At 35.2% G+C, this 24,338-nt stretch overlaps 4 protein-coding genes across 4 annotated transcripts; 2 read left to right on the forward strand and 2 right to left on the reverse strand.

The window, feature by feature from the left end:
- Nucleotides 1-841: 841 nt before the first annotated feature.
- Nucleotides 842-2,482, reverse strand: LOC110915873 (glutathione S-transferase T3-like). The gene is made up of 2 exons (XM_022160614.2): nt 1,898-2,482; nt 842-1,762 (listed from the first exon to the last, which is right to left on the reverse strand). Exons 1-2 carry the CDS (start codon nt 2,292-2,294, stop codon nt 1,014-1,016), a joined length of 1,146 nt encoding a protein of 381 aa, XP_022016306.1. The 5' UTR covers nt 2,295-2,482; the 3' UTR covers nt 842-1,013.
- Nucleotides 2,483-11,178: 8,696 nt separating this feature from the next.
- On the forward strand, nt 11,179-12,070 carry LOC110917341 (60S acidic ribosomal protein P1). Its single transcript, XM_022161915.2, has 4 exons — nt 11,179-11,256; nt 11,371-11,443; nt 11,572-11,784; nt 11,866-12,070. Exons 2-4 carry the CDS (start codon nt 11,375-11,377, stop codon nt 11,920-11,922), a joined length of 339 nt encoding a protein of 112 aa, XP_022017607.1. The 5' UTR covers nt 11,179-11,256; nt 11,371-11,374; the 3' UTR covers nt 11,923-12,070.
- A 5,663-nt stretch (nt 12,071-17,733) lies between these two features.
- On the forward strand, nt 17,734-20,797 carry LOC110917824. The gene is made up of 3 exons (XM_022162269.2): nt 17,734-17,872; nt 19,589-19,671; nt 20,503-20,797. The coding sequence occupies exons 1-3, from the start codon at nt 17,794-17,796 to the stop codon at nt 20,533-20,535; spliced, it is 195 nt and encodes a 64-aa protein (XP_022017961.1). The 5' UTR covers nt 17,734-17,793; the 3' UTR covers nt 20,536-20,797.
- A 1,041-nt stretch (nt 20,798-21,838) lies between these two features.
- On the reverse strand, nt 21,839-23,592 carry LOC110918029 (phospholipase A(1) DAD1, chloroplastic). The gene has a single exon (XM_022162424.2). The coding sequence runs from the start codon at nt 23,274-23,276 to the stop codon at nt 21,993-21,995; it is 1,284 nt and encodes a 427-aa protein (XP_022018116.1). The 5' UTR covers nt 23,277-23,592; the 3' UTR covers nt 21,839-21,992.
- Nucleotides 23,593-24,338: the final 746 nt, after the last annotated feature.

Genomic DNA, 24,338 nt, shown 5'->3' on the forward strand with positions numbered 1-24,338 from the left:
GGTGCTATCTTTAGTTTTTTGGGGCATATAACGTCCCACTACGTTTGATCTTATGAACCAGTCTATTTGGCCTTTTCAATATCTAAATGAGTTCAAATAATAAAATTATCTAAAAGGGTAGGTACCGGGCCATTCAGGTTGAAACTGACCAAAAGTCTCTTTTTAAAGCATACAACCTCTTACTACATGGTTGTTTGCATTTTGAGTAATATACTTTGGCGTTGGCCACCTTAGTTTGTATCGTGATAAAGATGCTCTGAATCCTTCAAAAAATAGAGTTCTAGGGCTTGGTTTTGAGACCTGTGAGTCAACAATCATCGATGGTGAATTGTCAATCACTTCAACATCATATGATGCTAAGGATGCTGAAAAAAGAATATATGGCATGTTGGCATCTAAAGCTACAACTTGTCTTTCTCAATTTATCCTTCCATATTTCAGCTATTAGGCACATACTTGATGGCACATGATGTAGATTATCCACTTATTTGTATTGAAGATATTTTATTTTTAAGTATATATAAAAAGTATGTACACGAAAATATATCTTGTTAAACACTCGTTTTGATACTAAGATTTTTTATGTGATTTCATGTGTCCTAACTTGCCAATTAAAATTAATAATGAGGAATTTAAAACGAAGATAAAGTAACCTATATTCATAACATTTAACAATCAATCGGTTAATATTAAGACCACCCGTAGTGGTAAACAAGAATAATGCCCCCAACATGGGGCATTATACGCCACGTGTCAGCCTAGTCACACATGGGGCATTATAGAAAAATAGGTGTAGTGGGGCATTATCCAAATAATGCCCACTCAATCATTTGACAATTATTTTTTTTTAAAATATAAAAGATAAAGACTTCATTAATTTAAAATAAAAATTACAATACTTGAAAAAAAATACAAAAAAAAAACAGAAAATTAAAAAAACCGAAAAAAAAAAACAGAAAATTATAAAAACCGAAAAAAAAAACAGAAAAAAAAAAATAAAAAAACTAGATGATCTAAAGTCCATATTTTTCTCGTATTTTTTGGCGACGCATTTGAGCCAAGATCAACGCGTCGCCTTGGAGGTGGTCGATCGGTTTGGACAAAAACTCAATGTCCTTTTCCATTTGTCGCGCCTCTTGCAACTCGTTGAACTTTTTGGTTTCAACTACTCGGTCTTTCATAATCTCCCAACGTTTGTGGCCGAGGTCGCGAATATCTTGGAGACGACGGTTCATCTCCTCGAAATCATCCTTTAGGTCGAGATCGGAAGACGACTCGACCGTTTTTTTCCCGGTTCCCTTTCTTCTACCGGTGGGTCGGACCAACTCTTCTTGAATTTGCTCGTCAACGTCCAACGTTTCATTTAAATCAACATTACGGGCATCGGATGTCGGAGTTGACGGGTCGGCGGAGGATGATGTTTTTGACCTTTTAGCCCGGCGTCTACTACTTGACGTCATTGGATTAACAAGCGCCCACTTTGGACTTTTTCGTAGTAGCTCCCAACACTTATAGTACGTGAAAGGGCTTTTCGTCCTATCGAACTCCTCCAAAGTCTTTGTTAAAACCCCGACGTCACATTCACCGCTCGGGCGATTATCGTAGTTACGTTGGTAAACTTCTTGAAATGCGTGACATTTGTTGTTGATGTCGGTCCATTTGCTAGAAATTGAATCCTTGTCCCGATGTTCGCCTTGACCCCACGAGCTAAAAAAGAGTGCACGCACCCTATCCCAAAAAACGGGGCCCGTTTGAAAGTTTGCTACAAATTTAAAAACAAAAAATAAAAATATAAGTTGAAATTATAAATATAAAAAACAGAAAAAAAAAACAGAATATAAAAAAACAGAAAAAAAAGAATAAAAATCTGAAAAAAAAATAAAAAAAAATAACTTACCGGTATCTTCGTCCTCCGAAATATCGAGCCACGCCCGAGTCAACGTGTATTCCTCGTCCTTCGTCCATTTAATGGTTGTTTTTGCACGTCGAGGTTCATCCTTTTCCTTCTTCTTATGCGACCTTCTGCCGCGTTTCGATTTGTCTTGCACCGGTTCGGGTTGCGACTCCGGCACGACCTCGACATCGGGTTCGGGTTCGGGTTGTGACGGTTGCGACCCGCCGGCTTGACCAAAGCCGTAGGTGGGAGGAACAAACGGAGGGGCGCCACTCAAGTAAGCCGCGTAACTTAAAAAGCTCGGGTCCATGTCTTGTAGGTTGTACGGGGTTTGCGGTTGGGTTGTGTTCGGGTTCGTGGGTCTTGCGGGGCCACCAAACGGGGGTCGGTATGGATGCATGCTTGTAAAAAAATAGGAGAAGGTGGATGTTTTTTTATAAAGTAATAGAAGAGAGTGGGTGAGAAAGTAGTAGAAATTTTATAAAAAATTGGAGAAAATGGATTGATATATATATAGTGGGTAAAATTTAGAATTAAAAAAAAAATAAATCACTTTTGACCGTTGCCAACGGTCGAATTTCGCCCCCCTTTCCAATTTTCAGCGTTTTTAAAACCACGCCGGCCTCAATTTTTTTCAAAAAAAAACGCCCGGAAACGCCCCATGTAGTGGGGATTCCGGCGTTTTCCGGCGTTTTTTTTCAATTTTTTTTTAAAAAAAACGCCCCGTTACGGGCAGACTAAGAATTTGGCTAAATATATAATATATATATTTATAATATAGTCCATAATATCATAGAATTCATGTAAGTCAAGCATGGAAGTATGTATATCTTCTTGTGATAAACCCGGTTGGTCATAAATAAGAATAACATAAACTAACTAATTTTATTAAGTAGCCAAGTAAGATCAACCCGGGTGTTTCATACCAATCATGGTAAATTTTGAAGGTGTGGCGGGGTTGTGTTACTTTGAGTCTTGGAACTTGGACGTTCATACACAAGTAAGGTAGTGGAACTAGTTTGGAAAGACAAGGCTCCTACGGTTCACACTTCTACCAAACACAAGTTCATCCATATTGAAGATAATATCTTAGATGGTTTTAACACTTGGGACATGTATGAGCAAAACTTAAAAGAGTTTTTGAACTTGTTTCTTGGTGGAAATCAACCACAACACAAACCCACAACTATGAGCTTAGTTGGGAGCTTGGTGGGTACAAGATTTCACCAAGGTTTAGTCAAGAAATACAAGATACAAGAACATCAATGAAAGCATAATTTTAACTGTACTTTCGACCTCAAATATGGTGAGGTTCCACCTTAGTTTTCCATAACAAGCTTGTGGAAACCTTCCTAGAGGTTATCCAAGTAGTTTAGAAGAAGAAAACATTAATAAATAAGAAGAAAAGTGAGTGAAAACTCCCTTATAACGCTTGGAACTTTCAGCCAAGACTTTCTAGAACTTGCAGTTTGACCCCTAAAGTTTGATAATTCCGTTATTTTATGCTGGAAACTCATAATTAAGCATGTTTTTAGGTTTTCCAAGTGTATCAAAGTAATGTATTAGTATAATGCACGTATAATTGATAATTTCAAGTATTTCAAGTGTCGGTTTTTGTGTATAAACATGTATTCGAGATTGTAGCGTATAACACAAGTATGTAACGTGTATAAATATAAAAATGAATTCTATTATGGTTAAAATCTCAGATTACAAGATTGGAAAAAAATACGAATACAAATTTCCAAAAAATATACATTCGCAATCTCTATTTAACGCCGCGGACCGTGTTCTAGGTTGTGAAGTTCCTTCGTCTTCGTAATCTTATTCCATCTCGGCAATAGTTTTCGTCGTCTCAAGCATGGCGCTAAATAAAAAATTTCCCGCATTTTCCTTTTCCGATGAAGAATTCATGGCGACTATTTTTAAAAAATAAGAGTGTGAAATTTTGTTTTAAAGAATAATGAGAGGGGGGGATTTTTTTATAGAAGGTGTAGAGTGTATTGAGGGTTTGGATAAAAATAAGAGGTTTATATAGGGTTTAAAAATAAATTAATTGATTTTTTTTTATAATTGTAGCCGTTGCAACGGTATTATATTCAGACGGTCAAATTATTTCTTCATTAGGGCGGTCGGGGATTACTTACCGATGGCACCGATTTGAGCGGGGGGGGGGGGGGAGTGTTCCCGATCGGGGACTCGCTCCACCTCAGCTCCCTGATCAACATGGCGTGCCCACACCCCATCATCTTATATGAAAAACAGAAGCAGAAGTCAATCTATAAAAATGTTTCAACGGTTTATACCAAGAAAACTACAAAATAAACCGAATTACATTTATCAAAATACATACATATTTTTTAGTTAACCTAACACACAAGGAATGTACACCTAAGTTAAAACACATGGGCGGTAAAAAATATAACACATACGTAAACATACATCGAACTAACAATGTTTTGAAACAATATTATATCCAATATATAATTGTCTTTCTCATACTGTGTAAACGAACAGTATCATATATATTGACGACGAGGCCCATTTGACATCCAATTGCCTCGTTTTGGGCTCCGCTTTTACTTGGGCTCATCAACCGGCCCAAAGGCAGTTTATGTCTCTTTTAAGTGGGCTGCGAGAATAAGCGGGAAAAGGGGATGTCTTATCTCTCTCAGACAAGCATTAATTGCCTGAAGGCAATGTGAAATCCCCGCCGGAAACAGTACAACAAGGCAGCTGGCCTCATTTAATGATCGGAGCATCAAACCGTTGGGGATCAGACACGTGTGTCTGAGTCTCCCAATGGTCCGAAGAAACCATTAGATGAAACTGAGAGATCTTTCCAAGGAGACAAGCCAACCTCTTTATATAAGGAAGGTTCAACATCGTTTAAGGTAAGCACTGAATACCACTTCATTGAATACACACACAGATCATTTATTCCAGACATTCCTGGGATCACATTTAAGGCTTTGAGCCTAGGATTCACACTGACAAGGATATTCCGGTGATCATACACTCGTCGGAATAAGGAATTTTTTGCAAAAGTAGGTGGATTGAGCAAGAAAAAAGTGCCTTTAGGTGGTCAAACTTATTGTTTTCAGATTTAGGTAAGTTGTTGTTTCATACAGCGACTTTGAATTAGTTTTCTGCATAAAGTACCTGCCAAACTGCAAAAGCTGCAAAAGGTGCAAAACATTAAGAAGGTTGTTGTTTGATACATCGACATTGTGAAAGTCGCTGATTGATATCACAACCTTGTTTAAGGTCGCTGATTGATATCACAACCTTGAAGAAAGTTGTTGTTTCATCATACAAAGTTGCTGAAAGTTGCTGAATGGTGTTACAACCTTGTTTAAGGTTGCAGAATGGTAATACAAGCTTGAAGAAAGTTGCTGTTTCATGTTACAAAGTTGCTGAAAGTTGCTGAATGGTGTTACAATGTTGAAGAAAGTCGCAGAATGGTTTTACAATTGGGAAAATTACCGCAGTGGCCTTTGACCAAGGCAATTTACAAAACTAGCCATTTGACCAGGCATAGAAAAGCCCGGTCACGCTCCCCCATCCCAGTGAACCGTCATTTTTATGCACCTTCAATCCAGCCACAACCAAGCTGACACGTGTCCTCCTAGCTGAACCGGCTTTATGCCGCTACCTCTGACCGCAGAGCCGTTTCATGCCCAAGCCGAGCCGCTTCGTTTATATAGTTACGAAATTATACATAAAAAACACATGTGTGCAAAATCCAGATGTTATATATATAGTTACGAAATTATACATAAAAAACACATGTAAAGGCTTGGGCATGTGTTGAAAGGTCATAAAATTCAAATGAAACGGCTTGGGGTAGGTGGCAATGCTGAAGCGGCTTAGATCCAGGGTGTAGCGGCTCGGGATGGGGCGAAGCGGCTCGGCTTGGCCATGAAACGGCATGGCTTGGCAGTACCACAAAGTGGCATAAATCAGAGATTGGGCGAAGCGGCTCGGCTTGGGCATGAAACGGCTCGGCGGTCAGAGGTAGCGGCATAAAGCCGGTTCAGCTAGGAGGACACATGTCCGCTTGGTTGTGGCTGGATTGAAGGTGCATAAAAATGATGGTTCATTGGGATGGGGGAGCGTGACCGGGCTTTTTTATGCCTGGTCAAATGGCTAGTTTTGTAAATTGCCTTGGTCAAAGGCCACTGCGGTAATTTTCCCTTTACAAATTCATATAACTTTAATGTTAAATAGTGCATGGCAGGGATCACATGTGAGTTAATATCAAATTTGGGCTACGGCATTACATGCAAAATGTATCATGCCTTGTTGTTGCCGTATATGGTTCAAACAATTACACAAAACTGTTACACTTTGCAGGCTTGATTCCATATCATGTGAGAGACCCTATGGTTTAGTCATAGCATAGACATGCAAGGTTACTGTATGGCCATAAATTCTATTTCACCACTCATATTTCCTGCTGCAAAAAGACAAGGTCAAAAGCAAACAAAAGTTGCATGTAATCCCGTAGCCCCAATTTAATATTATAACACTCACATGTGATCCCTGTCATAACATTAAAGTTGAATTTGTCAGCGATTTTCAGCAACAAAGCAATCCGAAACAGCGACCTTAAACAAGGTTGTGATACCATTCAGCAACTTTCAGCAACTTTGTATGACGAAACAACAACTTTCAGCAACTTTGTATTACCATTCTGCGACCTTAAACAAGGTTGTGATACCTTTCAGCAACTTTGTATGACGAAACAGCAACTTTCTTCAAGCTTGTATTATCATTCAGCGACCTTAAACAAGGTTGTGATATCATTCCGCGACTTTTAGAAGGTCGCTGTGTCAAACAACAACCTTCAAAATGTTTTGCAGCTTTTGCAGGTGGCCTATTTTTTGACAGAATCCTCATTACAAGGTCGCGGTATGAAACCACAACTTACCTAAATATGAAAAATAAAAGTTTGACCACCTAATGACACTCTTTTCTTGCTCAAAACACCTATTTATGCAAAAAATTCCGGAATAAGCTCCTTGTTCTCCGGCAAGTTTACTTACTCTCACATCTGAGCTTGGTCACGGATCTCCCTCCCGGGCCCTCCGTTACAAGGCTAACGGTGTTCTCTTTTGTAGGAAGACAAGATTAGTCCATTGCAACGTTGACGAGCCTCGTTGACTTTTCACCGGAATTCAGGGACTCGATATATATTTAGTGTAAAGTTTATTAATCGTTTCAGTGTAACAATAACAATTTCATTTTTAGTACCACTTTTGGTGCCATATAATAACCATAATTTGAAATGTTGTGATGGTTCGTCTCAAAAATAAATCACTTTAGTCTAATTCTGGTGCATTATTTTCATATAAGCTCTGCGTATTTGTTATATGACACTGTTTTTGAATTATCATATTTTGATGTGTACCATCAGAATATTTCAATCTGAAAAATCATATGTACACGTACGATTCCCAATTGATATCCAGACCCACTCGATTTCTATAAAATCCACACCCCTTAATCAAGTTAAAGCCCGCTATGTTAATATCTTTGAGTATATGTAGATTGTTTAAATCTTTTTGTAAAGATTTTTAACAAAATATACTCTATGGACATTATAGTTACTTTATAAATATAACTAGAATTACCACCGTCGCAATGCGGCGGTGGATTCATTAGTTATATATCATGTTAGATGAAAGACAAATGTTTTGCAAATGACCACCAGCCTATGTGTAAAACCGAGAAAAAAATAACTAAGTCGATCTCTGACTCACACAATGCGAACGGGAAAAATAGACGCGTTGCGACGGACATGTCAAACAGGAAAAAAATAGATGAAAAAACGTTGAACCCCACACGTACTACGTTGCGACATGTTAACTCGGAAATTTAGAACGATACGTTAAACGGAGAACTTATGAAAGATGAAAAGTATATAAGAGACTAAAGTTGAAAATAAAAAAAAGTGTTGAGATTAAATTGCGAAAGATGAAAAGCTTTGGTTTGAAAGTAAAAAAAAATTAAAGGGGTTAAATTGCAAAAGATGAAAACTTTTAAATTAGAAGAGAAAAATCAAATTAATCAAAGGGGTTAAAATACCAAAGATTGAAACTTTAGATATAAATTGCCAAAGATTGAAACTTTAGAGTTAAAAAAGAAATCAATTTCATATTATGAAAACAAAAGAGATAAATAAATTTAGTTAAATTAATGTTTATTATTATTATTATTATTATTATTATTATTATTTAATAAAAGAGATAAATAAAAAAATAAGGGTGAGAAATTACCAGAGAATAACACGTGTCTAAAAAGGATTTTTATTTATTAATACCAGAGAATAACACATATCTAAAAAGGATTTTTGTTTATTAGTATAGAAAGATCAGCTGTGCAAGTTTTTTCCACTAACAAGGATTGATTGAGATGATAGTTATAAGAAATTAAGTGTAATATATGAGATAATAATGCGGTATTTTTTTTGGACGGCTAGTCACCCGGTTAGGTCTTTGGCCTTTGATAACCCAGGTCACGAATAGGAATCCCGCGGTAGACATATTATTGCTAGTTTGAACCTGTGCCACGGTTCGCCCCTGCAAGATTCGACCCTAAAACCTCCTGAACAGACACCTTATGTGGGTAAACCTTCCCACCTCCCCCAAACCAATTGATCTGAGATCATTGGCGATAATGCGGAATTATTAGCCTCCAAACTTTAAGGCGAAGAATTATTAAATAATGTTGATGAAATTATAAAATGAGGTAAATCTGTTACGGAAATGAATGTGTATTTTTAGATAAAGATTTAAGATAAGACTTCGTTTTCAAATCAATACCAACTAGAATTGAGACCCGTCGTAATGCGGCGGAGATTTTTTAGTTATGACTAAGTCGATCTAGGACCCGCATGTTATGTTAAACCTGTCAAACGGGAAAAAAATAGACGATGTAAAAACGTTCACCCATACACGCACGTTGCGTCATGTTAACTCGCAAAATTTAGAACGAAACGTAAAAAGTCAAACCAAAGAAGCACGTTGCGATGTGTTAAGTCACAAAATTTAGAACCAAGCATAAAGCGAAAAATTTGCGGAAAATGAAAACTATAAAGGACCAAAGTTGAAAGTAAAAAAAGTTGTGATGATAGATTGCAAAAGATAAAAAGTTTTGGGTTAAAAGTAAAAAAAAAAAACAAATAGTTTTGGGTTAAAAGTAATTTATGAAATACTTTTGGGTGAAAAGTAAAAAAAAATCAATTTTTTTTGGAAACCCCTAAAGCCAAGGTTACGACAACCATATGCATAACCATTTTTTCTTTGGAAAACCCCCAAAGCACACGTCGCGTTGCGGCGGGGCGTAAAACGGTGTCAAATAGTACTAATGTCACACAACCGTTATCGACCACCAATACTGGCTCGACCTAGGATCTGCCTGTTGTGACGAACCTGTCAAACATGAAAAAATAGAGGTAAAAACGTTGAACCACACATGTACTTTGCGTCGTAGTAACTTGCAAAATTTGAAACAAAACATAAAAAAGTTGAACCACACTTGTACGTTGCGTCGTATTAATTCGAAAAATTAAGAACTATACGTAAACCGAAAATTTGTCAAAGATGAAAAGTATAAGTGACAAAAGTTGTGAAATTAAATTGCAAATAATGAAAAGTTTTGGGTTAAAGTTAAAAAAAACAAATTATGTAGGGTTAAAATTGTAAAAGGTAAAAACCTTTGGGTTAAAAAAGTTAAAAAACAAATTATGTAGGGTTATATTGCAAAAGGTAAAAACCTTTTTTTTTGTAAATTAAAAAATCAAAATTTTTTTTTAAAACTCTTAAAGCACAAGTTATAAATGGTTATGCACAAAAAGTTTGCTTATTTATATATGGAATAATTGGAACTTCGCAACTATTGAATATTTGAACCGAAACTTACGCAAAATATATAAATATATATTTTGTAACCTTCGACCTTTTTAGTGATTAATAAAATAAACATAACGATAACTTAATATTATCGATCGGTTTTTCTTATTCTATATGGTTAGGTTTGGTTAGGTACGGTACGTACATGGTCATGGAACTTGCATTTGTATGCATTTAAAGGTGAGCATGTTAAAAAAAAAGTTAAATGTTATTTTAGTGGTTATTTTATCAGTTTAGTTTAAAAATTTTATTTTTTCGTATGTGGATTCAAAAAGATTTCAGTGTTACCATTTTAGTCCACTTAGTTAACTTCATCCATTTTTTTCTAAACGAAAATGACAATTCGGTCATTTTATATGTAATACTGTTAACTAGAAGACAATTCGGCCATATAGAATGACTGAATTGCCCTTCTCGTTAACAAAAAAATAAATGAAGTTAACCCAGTGGACTAAAATGGCAACGGTGAAACCTTTTTGGACCACGGGAGAAAAATGAAACCTTTAAGATAAATTGGCAAAATTTTCCAAACCACAAGAACTAAAATGGTATTTAACTAAAAAAAGAGTAAATTACTTTTTTGAGTAAACTGCCAAAATGGTCCCTAAGGTTTGGTCATTTTTATCACTTTATTCCAAAACTCAAACCTTTTAAATCTGAGTCCTTGTGTTTTCAATTTTGTTGCCATTTTCATTCAAAAGCAAAATCTGGTCAGATTTTTCAGTGAACATCCAACTTTTTTGTCTTTTTCCTTCCTTTTTAATGAATGATAAAATTGTCAGATTTTTTTAATTTGTTATAATAAAGCGTTAAAAGAGTATTTGGTTCTTCATTAAAATGGAAGAAAAAGACACAAAAGCTGGATGTTAACAGAAAAATCTGACAAGATTTTTATTTTGGATGAAAATGACAATAAAATTGAAACCATAAGGACCCAAATTAAAAAGGTTTGAGTTTTGTACTAAAGTGGCAAAAGTTAACAAATCTCAGTGACCATTTTGGCAGTTTACTCTACTTTTTTAGTACATGTGTTTTAGTGGTTTTAACCACTTAAGCCAAAAATAAAAAAAAGTTTAATGCTTCGAGTCCATAACCGCTCATTTTATAACGTTTTGAGTCCCTGTGTTATAGTAGTTTTAACTAGTTGAGTCAAAAATAAAAAATACAAGTGTTAAAAATTGAACTCAAAACATTAACAAATAAGCAATTAGAGACTTATTAGAACGTTAAATATTTTGATTTTGAATTAAAGTAGTTAAAACCAATGAATTAAAGTGGTCAAAACCAATAAAGTACAACGACTTAAATAGTAATTTACCAAAAAAAAATTACATATGTGAAAGGATAAGATTTGTGTGGACTAGAACTGTGGAAACCCCTTTAAAACCTTAAACCCTAGGGCTTCTTTTTCTCACCAACTCAACATTATATACTTTCTCTCTCTAGGTGATCTTCAACCACATTTCTTCCTCACTTATATTTTTTATTTAATCTTGATAATAATCTAACTTGTCTTTTGTCACTTTATTTTAATAATTTTACGTTTTTTATTTGACAAAGAAAAATGTCGATCGGAGAGCTTGCTTGCACTTACGCTTGTTTGATTCTTACTGACGAGGGCATCCCTATCACTGTCAGTAATTTATCCATATTTTGTTCATAGAATCATAGTCATGGACCACTGGAAACACAAACTGCCATAATGTTTAACATTATTTATTTATTTATTTATTTATTTATTTTTATTTTGTGTTGTTATAGGCTGAGAAGATTGCCACCCTTTTGAAAGCAGCGAACGTGGAATGTGAGTCCTACTGGCCAGGCTTGTTTGCAAAACTTGCAGAGAAGAAAAACATCAACGATCTTATCATGAATGTTGGTGCCGGAGGAGGTGGTGGTGCACCGGCAGTTGCTGCTCCTGGTGGTGGTGGTGGTGCAGCAGCTGCAGCTGCTCCTCCTCCAGAAGAAAAGAAGGTAAATAATTTTTCATTATTATTTTTAAATTTTTTTGTGTTTTTGTTACATGTTTTTTTTTTTTTTTTTTTGTATACACAGGAGGAGATTGAGGAAGAGAGTGATGACGAGTTGGGATTTGGGTTATTTGATTCGTAGAAACCCTAGCTTTATTGGTATGTTTTAGTTTAACATGACTAGGCTTTTGTAAGACATTGATCATCTTTGATGTGCCTGCTACGTACCTTCTTTAAAATTTGTGTTGTTTAGACTTTATGTGATGAAGATTGTGTGTTGTGTTGTGTTTTATCGTTTTCAGCTAAGCCTTGAGAAGTAATGAGTGATTGTTTTATATGTGATTGTGTGTTTAGTGCACTATAAGCCAAAACATTGTTGTGGGTGTCTTTGTTGGTTGAAATTTGATTGTATTATTTAAATTTTTTTGTTGCTGTTTTGGGGTGTATTTTCAAAATTTTGTAATTTGTAATAGAATAGGTTGTATTATATTATTCTAAAATTCTCGATGAGATGTAAGCGAGATCCAACAAAATGGAGTCTTGTATAATGCTGAAGAGGGATGCAGAAGCATACGAGAGCAGTGGCGAAATTTGAGATTTCTGATCGGGGGTCGAAAACGTATATACCTACAAAAAATTATAAAACCGGGGGGTCGAAAACGTATATACCTGAAAAATTATATACGAAAACTACATACCAGACACTACTGAGTGAAAAGTTCGAGGGTTGGACCCCCCTCCCCTTCTATCCTGCGCCCGTGTATGAGAGGCAAAAAAAAATCAAGATCAGGAATGTAATTTTGATTGTTTGGACCTTCTTGATATTTGTAAGCTTACAAAACACAAAACCCTAATTACCTGCATTTTGATTTTCACAAATGTGTCTCAAGCTCCTCCTGTTATGGTAAAGTCACAATCCTTTAATGATCAATTCATTGCTCATATTTATCGGATGTGTCAACAACTACATTACTCGTTTGTATGATTTATTTCTTGTGTTTTGTATATCGTCAGAGGTAACTATGTAAAATATTAACCTCCAATTGGTGAAAATTTTATTTTAAACAGTTTGGCTTTTTATTGCAAAAATAACGAACTACTTATAAATTCGTTCATTTATAATTATCGGCTAAGACACATAGGGCTTAGACTTAGTACATGAACATTGTATCATGTTTTTTTAGTGGCTCCTTGCTAATAGCATTCACATCCAACCCATTAAAATCTGTGATGTTACTGTTCATCTGTATATTTGAGGGACACTGTTCACCCCCTATAATTTTTTAATATATTTTGAAAGTGGTTGTGAGTGGAGGAGAGAGAAAAGGTAATGGTAAAGGTATAAAAGAATATTATTTAATTGAAAATAAGAGAGAAGATGTAGTGTTTTTTAGTGTAATTTAGAGTGAAAAAATGATGGAATGGATGTGAATGCTCTAAGACCACAAGGTGTGGAGGGGCTTGAAAACTTTAGTGTTATTTGATATGTGGAGGCCACGTCAGTGCTCGCCCGAAAAGTATCATGGTGGAAAAAAGGAGATGTGGAAAGGGGCATGAAAATGTGACGCTATTCGACACGTGACACACATTTTTATTATTAATTTATATTTAAAAATTATATAAAATTTATTAAATTTTAATAAAAACCAATTAATACTAATTAATCATATAACTTAAAAATTAAAGACGTTACATAACTTAAAATTAAAAGCATTACATATAACATTAAAAAATTAAAGTCACGTTCGTACATTTTATGGAACTCGATGAGGTCGACTTCGTTTAGTTGACCATTGTCATTGTCTACGCCGTTGAGAATCCCTTCAAATCTCGTACAACCAATATGAATCACCCGAAAACGTGAATTAAGTGTATTCTTGGATCGGATGGCCTCACCCCTATGCGTACAAAATTCTTGATAAACTCGTTCCCAAAACGAAGATGTGTGTAACGGGGGGCCCTTGATTGTTCACCACCGCGACTCACGATTCACATAACGTGATGTCCTCTTCTAGGATCCATGGAATAACCGACATTGTAATAAGATGAAAGTTGAGATTTTTGTGATAGAGTGTTATGAGTTATATAAAAATTTGAGATTTTTTTGCGAGAGTGTAATGGTGTATTTATGTATAAAAAGATTGATTTTTTTTGAATATTTGTTTTTTACTAGCCGTTGGGTATACTTCCACTGCCAATGAAAAGATGACACATATGTACACTTATTAACTCAACGTCGGTGGAATTCTACAAGCCCACAACTCATTGCCGTGGACAACGTTAGGTGCGGTGGTGTGTGTGACGTGGAAATGCATAAACACCGCTGATCCACGGCCACACCGTGTGATCTAAGGTTGCCCCTGTTGTATTTTTGCCTTTGTTTGTGGTATATACGATGCTCCCTTTTGCAATTAAAAAAAGAAGTAAAAAAGTTGACGTAAGAACCGGACAACTTTAAGCATGTGTTAAGCATGGACTAAATTTGGCAAACGACTAGTATTTAGTTTCCAGTTTTTAGCCGCCAGCTAAATTTAGCTCATGCCTTTTTATATGTCGGTTGAATTTAGCTATTTTATTGATTTATTTATAGATTCCATTGTAGTTTTCAATTTTTTTATTGATAATATTCTAGTTGTTTTAGCATGTGAATCCTATTTAACATCTTTTAATTGGCTTTTCATTCTGGAACGGTTAAATTTACATGTTCATTTCATTGATTTTCGCGTTTGAATAATCTTGTTCAGTTTGTGAGTAATTAAAACTGAACATTATGGAAACATGGTGAAACCTCTATATATTTTGGTTTTTTGTGGTGTGAAAACTTTATATTCTTAACAAGTTTTGTCATATCTTTATCAAAAAGAACAACTATTTTCATTGACGAATCAAAGAATTTTGTCCAAAGGGTTCATTTTAATAGATTTTTACTAATTCTCACTAACTTTTTTCAAATCATACAAGGCTTACACTAATGTTTTTTCTTTTTTTTTTTCCAAACCGAAAGGGTTCTAAAAACACAGAAACCTCTGGATCCGCCACTGACTATTTGAAAATTCAACCACTTAGAGCATTCACATGGCAAAAAATTACAAAAGTCAGGGGCCTAAAATAGCAGAAAACAAAACTATTTAGACTAAAATGACAAGAAAAAACTATTTGGACTAAAGTGACAATTTTGATCAATTCTCAGAGACAAAAAATTCAATTTTCTCTTTTTATCTTATGAAAACTGGTTGTAGGTTGTTGTGAGTAGAGAAAAGAGAAAATGTTACTATTTATTTGTAAATTTGAGTGAACACTGTTCACCTCTTATAATTTTTTTATATATTTTAAAAGTAATTGTGAGTGAAAGAGAGAGAAAATATAATAATAAAAGTATTATTTAATTAAAAAGAAAATAAATAGTTTTATTTGAACGGTAGAAGAGAAACAATAGTAATTTTTATGTAATATAGGGTAAAAAAATAGGATGTTAGAATGCTCTTAGTTTCAAATAATGGATAATGTTTCTAGAGAAGGGATGTGTTTTGGCGGGAAAACATTGAACAATTGGCACGTTTAGGTTGGGAGATCACTTGTACGAAACTTTATTAAAGGCACCAACCAGGATAGTTAAACCAACTATCCTTGTCCATTGTAAAGTGCCTTCCTTCAAAGCACCACCACCATTGTTATTGTTATTGTAGTCGTCGTGGTCCTCGTCCTCGTCGTCGTCCTCGTCGTCGTCCTCGTCGTCGTCATTATTAGGAATATTGGATTTTAATAATCTCAACTATTCGCCGTTGGCCGTTAACAGTTCCAACTTCAAAAATAACCGCTGGCAGTCCCAACTATTAACATATTGGCCTCTGATGGACCCTGACTAACAAAACCCTAACGCTGTTAGTCTCCGGTCACAGGAAAAGCATTTTTGGCCAGAAAAGTCAACATTTTCATCCCAAACCTCTTCGTAACCTTATTACGGATCTTTAGGAACATTTTGTCTAGTAAAGGCCCCAAATTAACTGAGTTTGAACCAAAGGACAAAGAGTGTAACATTTGGAAACATTAAGTACAAAATTTATCAATTTTAAAGACAAATGACACCGCCTGAAATTTGGTATATAGATAAAGGACAAAACTTGTAATTCACTTTTAACAGCAGGGGCGGAACTAATTAAGAATGAGCCGTAGCACGGGCTACGGCTCAACCCCGTATTCGTATTCGCAGTGTATTTTTTTTCTTTTTTGATTTTATATATAGCCTACCCAAAAGCATATACGAGGATACCCCTAAGAGAAAATTATGAAACTTGATATTATTCATTATGCCCAAAACATGTTTGATAACAAAGCCTAAATAATTAGTTTTATGATAATTAAGCCCAAATTGTAATAACTAATAAAGCTCATATAATTGAATATAAGTGATCTTGTGCATCTTATGGTTGAAATGGGAACATCTAGTTCATGTCCTTTGGTTTATTGGGTAGCGAAACTAGCTTTGGTTTTACCTGTTGTAACCGCAACCGTTGAAAGATGTTTTTGAAAATTGAAGATTAATCAAGACGGATTTACACAATCGAATGGTCCCGTAATTTTTGAACAATGGCATGTTTGTGCGGTTGAAAAGGATTATTTTCATAAAGTAAAAGACGACGATGTGATGGAACGATTTCAATCTATGAAAAAAAGAATAAGCCAAATCTATTAGTTATTTGTTTGCTTTATTTATTTGTTGTCTTTTTTTTTTAATATTGTATGATTGCACGATAATTTTTTTTAGGATACCCCTGATTTAATGTGCTAGTTCCGCCACTGCTTAACAGGTCGTATGATATGCCGGTAATTTTCGTGTCTTAACATGTCATGTTCTTGTCTTAACATGTCATGTTCATATCTTAACAGGTCGTATGATATGCCGGTAATTTTTTTCGTTTTTTAACATGTCATTTCGTGTAACCTATTTATTATCAGGTTCGTATCTGAAAAATCTAACATGATAAAATTTCGTGTCATGTTCATATTTATCTGTTTTGAGTTCATGTCTTAATAGGTCACTTTGTCATGATATGTCAGCTCTACTCTTTCACTCTTTTCATATAGAGGTTTGGGCCATTTTTCCAGTTTAGTCCAAATGTTTCATTTTTCGTCTGTGGGTCCAAAATGGTTTCATTGTTGCCATTTTAGTCCACTGGGTTAACTTCATCCATTTTTTCTGTGAACGAGAAGGGCAATTCAGTTATTTTATATGACCGAATTGCCCTTCTAGTTAACAGAATTACATTTAAAATGACCGAATTGCTCTTCTCGTTAACAGATGATGGATGAAGTTCACCCAATGGACTAAAATGGCAATGGTGAAACCTTTTGGACACACAGACAAAAAATAAAACCTTAAGACTAAACTGGCAAAATAGTTCAAACCACAGGGACTAAAATGACATTTAACTCTGTCATATAAAAGCCCCTCACTTTTTATTTGGAGTTAAATGCCATTTTAGTCCCTGTGGTTTGGAACATTTTGCCAATTTAGTCCAAATGTTTCATTTTTAACCGGTGGGTCCAAAAAGGTTTCATAGTTGCCATTTTAGTCCACTAGGTTAACTTCATCTATTTTTTCTGTTAACAAGAAGGCCAATTCGGTAATTTTGTATGTAATTCTGTTAACTAAAAGGGCAATTCAGCCATATAAAATGACCGAATTGGTCTTCTCGTTAACAGAAAAAATGAGCATAGTTAACCCAGTGGACTAAAATCGCAACGGTGAAACATTTTTGGACCCACAAGTTAAAAATGAAACCTTTGTACTAAACTGACAAAATAACACAAACCACAGAGACTAAAATGACATTTAACTCTTTTATTTGCTTTAACTGGTCACCAAAAACTTACACGTCCACCTTTTTTCCAGGCCCAATCCTAAATCCCGACCCGACCCGACCCGTACAAGAACAATACCTACCAATACCATGCAACAGAACAGACACAAAAAAAGGGAGAGAGAGAAATTAAGAGAGAAAAAAGATTGAAAATGGCGGTGATGGAGAAGCTTAAAATGTTCGTTGTTAATGAGCCTATTGTTGCTGCTTCATGTCTCATCGCTGGCGTTGGTACATTTATTTTTATAAACCCTAGTTTCTGTTATTTTCTTCATCATTTTTAATCTGCTGGATGCAATTCTCACAAGATATGTATTAGGTTTATGACTGTTCTGTTCCATAATTATGTCGCCATTATCTGATATCGATCTGGTGTGCAAAATTGAAAGCGTTTGTTGATTAGTTTCCTTGTGCCCCAAAAAATAAATCTCACAATTTTTTTTCAGAATTATGTTTTGGGTTGATCATATACAACCAAAAAGTTTGTGGCTTTATTTTTAGACATATTGCGAAAATAACGTGGTTTACCAAATTACCAGCCTTTCTGTGTAGTGAAGTATCATTAAGTAAGTAACAACTAATGATGATGTGAATCCATAATTGGTATCGATAGCTAGACTCTATTTGTCGGTTCATATTAGACAAGCTCATTAAGGATGGCGCCGCAACGAAATTTGGGTCGTGTTGACCTGGTGGATTGAATATCTGAATTAGACCCATGTCAATTTGATTTTATTAGTTAAACTAAGTTGGAAACCTGTGTATTGCACAGGGTTGGATCAATGAAGTATTAAATAGTTTTTAGTAAGCAGAAAAAACAAAAGAAATAGTTGAGAAAGAATATTAAATAAATAAGAGAGAAATGACGAAATTATAATTTAATGTTATTATTTAATAGGAGAGCGAGACGGGAAAATAAGGGTGAGAAGACACCAGTTAATGACCTATGTAGTTAATATCCCGATATATCAGTGATATATCGGTTATCGGTCCCCTGCCGAGATAGCGGTACAAAATATTGGTCAGAATATCGGTACCGATAATATCAGCGATATTGTCCGATATTTGACCGATATTTGATCGATAAATCACCGATTTTCCCGATATCAGTACCGTTCTTCTTATTTCTACCGTTCATTTTTCTTCTTCTTGCTGCTATTAGTGCTTTAAGTCTTAACTGTTAGTTGTTACCGTTAAATGTTAGTGTTTTAAGTCTTAGTCAGTTCTTACTTGTTACAATTTTTAGTGTTAAATTGCTATATATATAAATTTAGCATGATATTAAAATTACCGATATCCCACCGATATCCTACCGCGATAACCGATATCTCAAATAACGGTCTTTGACCGATATCCGATATTTTACCGCATTAACTACTTAGTTAATGACATGTGTCTTCAAAGATTTTCATTTATAGATATAGATATAGATATAGATATAGATATAGATATAGATATAGATATAGAAGTTGCATTGAGTTATGCTAATCGGTCAGGTTATGGGCCCAATGTGTCCCACTTTCTAGAAGGATTTTCAGCATAGTCCATAAGTTCAGTTGGATTTATGAGTTCAAAGTTGCATCAAATCTTGTTGCTCACATAAACATAAGTTATAAAGATGTAATTCTGTTTACTTGATATCTCATTTCCTTGTTATGATTCTAGTTATTTTCTGCATGCTTATGGGCATGTGCACAAGACCTGCTCCTATTATCACACATTTTCTTTAAAAGTACCTTTAAAACATTTTTATCAGAAAATATACAAAATTGCATTACACGGAAAAAAGAAATTTACTAAATATGTGATTATGTGGTATTACAAAATTACATGGAATATAAATGTTTCAGTTTCTTCTGGAATTGTAGTCCAATCTATTTGTGTGCAAATAACTACTGATTTTACAAATGTATTTTTAATATAACTAATTGTTACTGTTACTTTTAGGCCTGTTCCTTCCTGCTGTGGTGAAACCTATGCTGGACTCATTTGAACCATCCAAGAAAGTTCGTCAACCTGCTTTAAACGATGTGAGTACCTCCTATTGGTTTCAGACACGCACACATATCTATAGGGCCGTTCAACACATAACCAATATAAGTAGAAAACTGCAGTAACCGTACTGAATCTGGTTAGCACTACGTACAAGTGCTTATGTGTTTCTCACAGTTCTCTACCTAAAATCGGTTCTGTATTGAACGTGCCCATAAAAATCTGTGTTTGTGTATGTCAAATGAAATTGACAAGTGAATCGTATAATTTGATTTTTATTTTAGAGTTAACTTTCGTTTTGCTCCCTGTGGTTTGTCATTTTAACGGTTTTGCTCTAATAGTTTAAAAATGGCCATTTGCCTTCCTAATCTTTCGAGTTTGTCGTCATTTTGCTCCCTGGCTCTAACTCAGTTAAAACGTTCAATTAAAAGTAGGGGTATTTCGGTAGTTTACTCCCTGGCTCTAACTCAATTAAAATGTTTAGTTAAAAGTCACGGTAGTCGTGGTCGGCAGGTGGTGGTGGATGGTTGTGGATAGTGGTGGCCGGTAGAAAGAGTGGTTGGAAAGATGGAGGATTAGAAAAGAATTACTTATATACATGTAAATAAACAAGTTATAGGTTTATTTAGGTGAAAAGACTTACATGCCCTTGCTTTTATTTATAAAATTACCAAAATACCCTCCTAGTTAACGGATTTTTTGGATGGAGTTAGAGACGGGGAGCAAAATAACGATAAGTTAGAAAAATCAGGGAGGAAAATGGCTATTTTTAAACTATTGGGGCAAAACCGTTAAAATGACCAAATCACAGGAAGCAAAATGGAAGTTAACTCTTTATTTTAACTAATATCTAACAAAAAAAAATGCAGGTGGTTGCAGGTATGACTGGTAAAAATCAGTAGTGATTATTAAAAGGGGAGAATTCAACCCTCATGTCTTCAAAAATAAACAAGAGCACTATTGTTCAAGGTAGACATTAGTTGTTCTTCAAATTTGTTTTGCCTTACCTACATTCATATCATTATGAGTTAATAAAGTTTCAATTTGTCGGGTTTAAGTAAACGTTTTCTTTTTTGTTTTTGCTTACACTTCAATTGCCATCTTTCTTGGCTTCCGGTTGATGTAAGGCATGTGCATTAACAATCTCAAGTCCAAGCCTAGTTCAAAACTTCAAATGGTTACAGTTCGTGCCAAACTCGACGGTGTAAAAATTAAACTTCGAATAAAGAACTACTCAAGTAACTTTAAACTAAAATAATGATATTTTTGAGTAAATTACAAAAATCGTTCTTTATGTATGTCACTTATTGCAAACTGTGTCCTTTGTCTTCAATAATTACAGAAAACATACTCGATGTTTGCAAACCCTTGCAAGTTATGTCCTTTAGCGCTAACTCAGTTAAGTTTTTGTTGTTAAATCTAACCAAATGGACCCCACATGAGGGTATTTTGGTCATTTTATTCTCATGTGGGGTCCGTTTGGTCAGATTTAACTACAAAAATACCCTCATGTGGGGTCCATTTGGTCAGATTAACCACAAAAATTAACTGAGTTAGGGCTAAAGGACATAACTTGCAAGGATATGCAAACATCGAGTACGTTTTTTGTAATTATTTAAGACAAAGGACACAGTTTGCAAAAAGTAACATACATAAAGGACGATTTTTGTAATTTACTCGATATTTTTCCTTTATATCAATTGACAAAGAAAGTTGTCAGTTTCTTGTGAGATTTTGAATAATAGTTTACACTTGGTAATCATAAGCTATAAGACTATCCACTATCACAACCCAACCCAATCTTTTATTAAAATACTAATTTCTCTCTTTTCCACCTACACAACCCAATCCAATTTTTCACCCACTATCACAACCTAACCTAAACTAGTATTTTATTATATAAAGAAATAGAAGTTAAATAATAAAAAAGGAAAAAGAATTAAATATTATAAAGAAATAGAAGTTAAATAATATAAAAAAGAATAAAAAATTAATATTATGTTGGTTGTTAGTTGCAACCATTGGTTGCCATACCAACCTGTTTGTCCATAAATTTCAAATATTTAATTAAAATAATTTCCTATAATTTTGTCTTATTTGCCAAGTGGTAACCGTTTGTGCAAATTGGTCACCATAGTGGGTAGTCTAATGGGCTTGACTGGTGTGGGTCGGAGCCCACTGGGCTAAGCATGTGAAAACAAGATGAATGTAAAATGGCCAAACTGATCAAAATGTGTCTTTGGGCAACATGTAATTGACTGTTACACATGAAACTGGAACCTAACTATGAGAATGAACAATATGTATAATCTAACCAACTTCTTTAAAATTAAAAAAAAAATTAGTTTAATTTCGAAAGTTATTGTGTGGAGGCAACAGTAGTAGCTTTTTCAAGCATCATTCTTGCACTTGCTGGGCAAGTTGAGCTCACAAAACCATTTACCAGATGTAGGTATGTTTTAAGATCATGACACGTGGCCACATTCATACTGTTCAACTTCAACGAGGCTCGGCTGCTGAGTCGGAGCTCGTGGCCTATGTTAGCATACACCCATTGGTTGTCTCTAACGTGTTTCTGCAACCAATGGCCTTTCTTTTCTTGTGCCACATCATTATGATCTTCCACGAAAAAACCTGGTACTTTTGTAATCAGATCATCTGAATTCACTATACGTAGAATCTTGGTTCCTTGACGTTCTAGGTTTTGTCTGAAACTCCGGTTACCGACTCGAGGGCCCCCGAATGAGATGACGGAGAGATGTAAATCGTGTTTGATGGCGGTTTTGAGGTCGTAGGCGGCTAATATGGCTAACGAAGCTCCTAACGAATGGCCGGTGATGGTGACACTTAATGGCTCGTTGTTATACTTTTGAACTAATCTTAGAATTTCTTGCCGTAATGATTGTTGTAAGCTTGCACTTTCTGACGTGCTCGAGGTGTATAGGCTTAAAACGCCGGTTTCCACCATCGAGTTGTCTGTTTGTCCTTTCACGTCGTTGGCATTGCCGAATGGGCAACTTGTAAGAGTGGCTCTCAGATTCTCGAGCCACTCTGTACAAGTTGCGGTCCCACGTAATGAAATGACTATGTCTCTTCTACCTAGCCTTGATATCTCATTTTCATCCTCGCAAACCGCCACATAACCGATCCAACTTGACCGCATTCCAATATGACCTGTCCAACCTGGCATCGGGATGGATGACGTGGCATGTAGATTCTTCGTTACACGATACCCGCTTCCATAAACACCGGCTCGTTCCAACATTGAGTTTCTTGCGTACCGACATGTGGCGTAACTTGGTGACGAAAGATCAGAGTCGAAACATTGGTATGCCGCCTCAATAAATCTCCCATACCGCACAATCTCATTGCGTAAACCGTCATCAAGTGGATCCAATAAGCCTTCCCAATCGTTCGACCCGTGATACTCCTTCCATCTCTTACTGAGCGGACTCGATGACCTTGTATGACAACCTTCTTTAGAATCATTAAATACTCTTTCCAATTTAGTGGGAGCTAGGGTATAACCACTAGTTCGTGGCGCCGTCTTCATGGGAATGGCACAACGCGATGGACACAATGGCTCTAATTGTGGGTTAACCATGGGTGTGAAGGGTTGAACCGGTTTGATACCAAGTCTCATTGTGCTAGTCTCCAAAATAAAACTTAGATTTCAAGAGGGTTTTGTGAGTGTAAGTGTAAGTGTAGGGGAGATATATAGTGGTGAAGTGTGTGTTACTCCAAAAGCACCAATTTTGGGTTGCCCATCTGTGTTTTCTTTGATGAGTTATGGATGTTTCTCCCTTTTCTTAACAAGATGCAAAGTCCATATGTCCAAAATAAATTATGACATGGGTCATATAAGTAGGCAAATGGGACATAAACCCTTGTGGCACACCAACTATTCAAATTAATCAACACATTTTCTTAATTATAAACATTTACGTAATTTTGTATTCGTCCCGATTGGTTCACAAATTCGTTGAAATTCGAATCAAATTGAATTCATCAAAGAATGTGTTTGGTTGATCAAGAAAATAATTGGAAATGAAATTCATATGATTTCTTTTAAAAATTTACGAACCAAACATACCACGATATATTCAGAATTAATTTCAGTTTCATCAGATTCTCATTATTTACAAATATTTTAATTCATTCCGACGAAAAAAAAAAACCCAAAAGTTGTGACCCATAGAAACTTATGGATATGAAGTTGTGACCCAAAAGTTTGGGTCGGAGGTGTTTGTATTGTTGGTCTCTTGCTCGTTTGAATCGCAGACGTGTTTAATTAAAAGTTAATTTTCATTAGAAACTTGTGGATATTCTTCGTATCAATTTTCACTAAAACAATTTTGGGTTTAAAAGTAACTAACATTTCCACCGTGATCAGTTATAAGTACTCCAAATAACTTGGGAAATACTTAGCATCCAAACACGTGATTTAAATATCTATCATCACATTTAAAGTACTTAATTAAACATGTGGAACTTCAGATATTTTTGGTTATAGCTAATTAGTGCTCTAATCCTCCAACTTTTGCATCTTCATCTAACTTATCTTTACGTGCATCAAACTATATAAATATCTATTGCATTCTATACACCATATTTTATTAAATTAAACCTGAGTAAACGTCACAAGCAATTATGAGACGACTAAACTAAAAACTAAATAAGCTAAAGCATAAGATATTGTGGTTCA

The sequence above is a fragment of the Helianthus annuus genome, chromosome 16 (assembly GCF_002127325.2).
Source record: "Helianthus annuus cultivar XRQ/B chromosome 16, HanXRQr2.0-SUNRISE, whole genome shotgun sequence".
Lineage (NCBI taxonomy): Eukaryota > Viridiplantae > Streptophyta > Magnoliopsida > Asterales > Asteraceae > Helianthus > Helianthus annuus.